The sequence below is a fragment of the Crassostrea angulata genome, chromosome 8, assembly GCF_025612915.1.
Source record: "Crassostrea angulata isolate pt1a10 chromosome 8, ASM2561291v2, whole genome shotgun sequence".
Classification (NCBI taxonomy): Eukaryota; Metazoa; Mollusca; class Bivalvia; order Ostreida; family Ostreidae; genus Magallana; species Magallana angulata.
The window spans coordinates 43,330,944-43,336,485 of NC_069118.1; the positions used below are offsets into that span (position 1 = coordinate 43,330,944).

Below are 5,542 nucleotides of genomic sequence, written 5' to 3' on the forward strand. Positions count from 1 at the left end.
CTCGCTTAGATCTTGCGAATTTCATACGAATACTTTTTCAAATGCAATTATTTCGGCAACACATCTAATTTGTTTCGTTCGCTTGAATATTTTATCGCTTCTGCTCGTGCGCTGTGATGTATAACTATTTTGTGCGTTTTATAGTTTATTCCACAGACTCTCAGAAGAGGTAAAATACTACAATAAACAAAAATGAACATCACAAACTGGGTACAAACATTAAATGTATAAACGACACAGTTACGATTACAAAAATGGCGGGAGTTACGTATACCACAATATATGTTTTCTGATAGTAAATAAATCATTAAACTTGAAATGTGTATGAGTTAAAAGGTGATGATAACTGATAAGTGACATCTGATGTTAATTTAACTTACTCTATGGTGGACTAATTTAGTTGCTAAAGTTGCATGTACAATAGCGTGTGCACGCTGTGCAGTTTACTTCCAATAACAAACATACATAACTCGTACGTAAAATGTCTTAAACAGTAATAGACAAGTCGTTCATGAAACTGTTCCACTACATTCCCCGCTTGATTTCTACTAGAAATCACATAAACTAACTCAAATGAAGCATTCACAATTACAAGTACGTTTACAATTATGATTCGCCAAACAAGTAAACTAACTCAGTTATGGGTCTAGTGTAAAACACGGTTTCTGATTCTTAATCACACGCACAGACACTTTTCTAATCCAGCCATCTTGACTCGAAAAACGCTGTTCTATGACAGCTATTGGCCACTGCGCTCTGGGAACCTCCATGTCTCTCATCAACACAACATCTCCTTTCTTTAGACTTGGCTGCTCACAGGTCCACTTCTGGCGCGCTTGTAGCGTTGTCAAGTATCTGTCCCTCCATTGGTTCCAGAACTGCTCTGCTAAGGCTTGCACCTGACGCCACTGTGACTTCATCATGTCCTTAACTCCAAATTGTGGAAAAGACTCCACACACTGACCTGTCTTTTGAGTGAGTTTTGTTGCAGGGGACAGGACGGTTGGTGAGTCGGGATCTGAGGATACTGCTGCAAGGGGTCTTGAGTTCATTATTGCACAAACTTCTGACATCAGGGTGCACAAAACTTCATGTGTTAAACCTTTGCCAGGAAGGTTGCTGAACATTGCGTCAAGTATACGGCGTGCCACTCCAATCATTCGTTGCCAGGCACCGCTCATGTGTGACGAATGAGGAGCGTTGAATTTCCATATAGTTCCACTGTTAAACAAGAAGCGGTTGGTAGGTCCATCTTCAATATTGATTGTGTAAATCCTTAAGTCTTCAGTCGCTCCTATAAAGTTAGTTCCCCTATCCGACCGGAACTCCATGACTGGTCCACGGATAGCTATGAATCTCCGTAGGGCATTTATAAAGGAGGAGGTACTCATTTCTTCAATGACCTCAATATGCACCCCGCGTGTCACGAGACATGAGAACATGACTGCCCATCGTTTGGAATTTGCACTGCCTCCTCTTGTTTTCCTGGTTACAATGGTCCATGGACCGAATACATCAACTCCGACATAACTAAATGGTGGGCTTGGTGTGAGGCGCTATGCCGGGAGATCTGACATTTTCTGGTATTCTGCCCTGCCTCGGATTTTTTGGCATTGTACGCAGCTGTGAAGGATGGAAGATGTGAGACGCTCTCCGCCTGTAATCCAATAACACGTCGAATGGATCTTTCAGTCAGATGTCGCCTTTGTTGATAAATAGATCCGTGGTGGTACACGACAAGTAGTTTAGCTATATGGTGCTCTCCAGGCACTAACACTGGTGTCTTCTCTCCTGTAGGGAGATTGGCACGTCCCAGGCGTCCGCCAACTCGCAATATTCCTTCACCATCAAGCACTGGAGAAAGACTTACGATGGGGCTGCTCCCTGGTATGGCCTTGCCACTGCGCAGACAATTGATCCCACTGTAGTAACATTCCTGTTGAATTGTTCTCAGGATAAATTGTTCTGCTTCCTTGTAAAATGTGAGAGGGTTTTTTGTGGTACTCTCTTTCTTATATTTTATAGCCATCTTGTTGAGGTTAGCTATCGCTGTCACCAATTTTGGCCATGATGAAAATCTGGTAAAGCGTTCTGAACCTATGCCCTCCTTTTTGGACACAGTTGTTTTAAGAGCATTTAGCTTAAGTTCCTTGTCCTCATCTGGATTGACGAGACTGAAGAAGTCTTGACCTTGACACTGAAGTGTAGATGGTCATTTTAACCACATACTGTCAGCAATTTTGTCAGCTCCTTGATATCTGGTTGCCTGATCAGCTGGATTGCAATCTGTAGCGATAAAGTTCCATTGGCTTGGGAAGGTAGCTCTCCTGATTCTGTCGACTCTGTTAGCCACATAAACATGAAATCGTCGACTTTCGTTGTATATGTAGCCTAAAACTACTCGACTGTCTGTATAAAAGTAACATGCTTCTGTAGGTATATTAAGGTGATCTGCCACAAATCCTCCTATTTCTACTCCAAGTACTGCTGCACACAGTTCTAACCGTGGAATCGTGCTGCTGTGGTGAGGAGCTAATTTGGACTTGCCCATCACGAATCCGTAGTTTGACTGTCCATGTACATTGTACAGCTTAACATATGTCACTGCTCCTATGTCATCTTGAGACGCATCACAGAAAGTGTGTAGCTCACTTCTGGTGACGTTCTGTATGTCCACAAACATTCTGGGAATTCTGAGGGATTCCAAGCTAAATAGGGATCTTCTCCATTTCTCCCATTCAGCATGTAAGTCATCTGGGAGAGGATCATCCCAGTCCTGTTCATGGCTTTCTTGAGAACCATCCGGCCTCCAAGAATCACTGGTGCAATGAACCCAAGGGGTTCATATATGTTGTTTATGGTGGATAAGACTCCTCTTCTTGTAAATGGCCTTACATCGTATGATAACTGGTAAGTAAATGCATAGTGTTCAATGTCCTATAGGAGACCAAGGCATCTAATTTGGTCGCTGAAGTCCATATTCAGTACATCTTCTGATCAGTCCTCAGGAGGGAAACTTGCTAACACTTCGCTGCTATTGGACCTAATTTTGTGTAGTCGTACGTTTCCATTTTCTTTAAAGACAGCTTGAGTTTTCTTTATAAGTTCAACTGCTGACTTTGCATCAGGTAAGGACACAAGCGCGTCATCAACGTAAAATTGTTTGTTTACCAATTCACACACTTCATTGCAGAATTCAGGCGATTGGTGATCACATGCAGATTTCCGCAATCTGAAGGTGGCAACTGCAGGGGACGGCGAATTGCCGAACACATGGACACACATTCTAAATTCAACAAGTTCATTGTCAATGTTGTTGTCTTTAAACCACAAGAATCGTAGAAAGTTTCTATCCTCTTCATGCACATAGAAGTTGAAAAACATCTGCTCGATGTCTGCTGTTATTGCTTCTCTGTCCTTCCTAAACTTCAGGAGTACACCAATCAGACTATTGGTCAGGTCAGGGCCAGTCATCAATACGTCATTCAATGAAACACCAAGGAACTTTGCTGACGAGTCAAAAACAACTCTAATCTTATATTTCTTAGGGTGAAATACCCCAAATATGGGTAAATACCATCGTTCCTCATATGCTTTCAATGGAGCAGCTGGCTCTGCATGGCCCTTTTCAAATATTTTCTCCATAAATGCACAGAACTGTTTTTCTTTATCTGGGTTCATTCTCAAGTTGGTTCGCAACTTTTTAGCTCGTTGTAGTGCTTGTTCATAGTTGTCTGGCAAAACTGGTCGCTTGGACTTGAACGGTAAAAGTGCGATGCAGTTTTCATGTAAATTCTTCTGAAAGCTGCCACTCATGAGCTTTACGAATTTTCTATCCTCAACTGATGTACCAATTTTGTCATCATCTTTGGTCTTTAAGAATACATCCTTTCCAATGACGTGATCTGACTCTTCCCAAACGATGCTAGTCTTGAGTTCAAAATCATTCGGGCATGGTTGTAGTATGGAAGGACATCAACTACTTCAAACGTGAACCTTGTTGGTGGTGATCATTTCGAGTTCATGGGCAGCTCCTAAGCATGTTTCACCAATGACGACCCATCCAAGCCTTAGTTTTTGAGCATAGGGGGTGTTGCTGCGTCCAATCCTTTGGTCCAATACATGATGTGCTGCTATCATGTCTCTGCTAATAAGAAGCAAAATGGGGGCATCTGGATCGTAAGGTGGTATTTCATCTGCTATATCCTTGAGGTGCTCATGATATCTGGCCACTTCTGGTGTAGGAATCTCTTCTCTCATATTGGGAATTTGGTTACATTCAATCAGTGTATGTAATGGAAGACTAGTGCTGCTATCAAGGGACTCAATAACATACCCAGATGTCAGTCTCCCAGTGGTTGAGATGTGTCCTGAACATGATGACAACATATACTCTATTTCTTGAGTATTCTCCCCAAAGTAATCGAAAAACTCAGACCTTGCTAATGATCGGTTGCTTTGATCATCGATGAGAGCATAAGCCTTCAGGTTGCGTTCTGGGTTACGTTCCGGATGTATGTTCACTAGAACTGTTTTGACACAAGACTTGCCTCTGAATCTTTCGTGTCCACATACTTGGGTACAACTGGTCCTTACATTAGTTGCTTGTAGAAAGTCGTCGTTAGGTTTCAGTGACCGAACTGCTCCATCTTCCCCGCTATGAGCAAATTTAGTATTTCTCTCTTCATGCATTGAAGTGCAATATTTATTAGAGTTACATATGCTGCACAAAACAAGTTCTTGACACTCTCGGGCTGAATGTTTTCCACTACAACATCGAAAACATAATCCATTCTGTCTGACAAAGGATTTTCATTCTGTAATTGTTTTACCATTGAATGTCCTGCAATCACTGAGTGTGTGTTTATCTGTTTCATGTAAGGGACACTTTGCAGGCTTGCCTTGAGTCAGTTTCATTTTATTAGTGATTATCTGGCCCCTTACTGTCGTGGTTTTCTCTCTGTTATCAAATGATGATGGAGAACATTTGTCAAATGCGAAACTTGGGTCATTCATACGTACACTCATTTCCTTTAAGAATTTGGTGAATACAGTAAATGGTGGGTACAGGACGTTGTGTTCCACTTTGTACTTCAGTGCCCTATCTGTCCACTTTGACTGTTGAAATCCAGAAAGCTTGCAGACAAACGAGTTTACTCCATAAGATGAGTCATAGTATGCCAGTAAGGTTTTGTACTTTCCTTGACAGACTCTACTTCAGCCGCTACATCAGAGAGTTCATATATTTCCTTGCATCCTTGGCCGTCAATCTCGGAAACTTTGATATTTTATCTTTGGGAATATATTCAACAAGCTCTGGAGAGCCGTAACGTTCATCTAGTCGCTACCAAACTCTATCAAGTCCTTTAGCTGGATCACTAGGATATGATGCACGAATTCTCATGGCGTGTTGCTTTGACTCCAGTCCAAGAAACTTTATGAGTAGATCTAGTTCCTCCATGGGCGTTACACTCAAGTCTTTCATTATAATAGAAAAACTGCCTTTCCACATCAAATAGTTTTCAGGACGATCATTAAATGC

At 41.8% G+C, this 5,542-nt stretch overlaps 2 protein-coding genes across 2 annotated transcripts; both read right to left on the minus strand.

Annotated features, from left to right (window-relative positions):
• Window positions 1–638: 638 nt before the first annotated feature.
• LOC128160993 (uncharacterized) lies at window positions 639–1,391 on the minus strand. Its single transcript, XM_052824266.1, has one exon. The coding sequence runs from the start codon at window positions 1,389–1,391 to the stop codon at window positions 639–641; it is 753 nt and encodes a 250-aa protein (XP_052680226.1).
• A 98-nt stretch (window positions 1,392–1,489) lies between these two features.
• LOC128160994 (uncharacterized) lies at window positions 1,490–3,816 on the minus strand. Its single transcript, XM_052824267.1, has 3 exons — window positions 3,119–3,816; window positions 2,267–2,819; window positions 1,490–2,197 (listed from the first exon to the last, which is right to left on the minus strand). Exons 1-3 carry the CDS (start codon window positions 3,814–3,816, stop codon window positions 1,490–1,492), a joined length of 1,959 nt encoding a protein of 652 aa, XP_052680227.1.
• Window positions 3,817–5,542: the final 1,726 nt, after the last annotated feature.

Bases quoted from the DNA above. Each gene is read 5' to 3' on its own strand.
- LOC128160994 (XM_052824267.1), bottom strand. From the start codon at position 3,816: ATGAGTGGCAGCTTTCAGAAGAATTTACATGAAAACTGCATCGCACTT. The intron at 2,820-3,118 runs GTCAGCAGTTGA...TCATTGCACCAG, and splicing joins GTGTCCTTACCTGATGCAAA to TGATTCTTGGAGGCCGGATG. The intron at 2,198-2,266 runs GCAACCAGATAT...TCTACACTTCAG, and splicing joins ATTGCAATCCAGCTGATCAG to TGTCAAGGTCAAGACTTCTT.
- LOC128160993 (XM_052824266.1), bottom strand. From the start codon at position 1,391: ATGAGTACCTCCTCCTTTATAAATGCCCTACGGAGATTCATAGCTATC.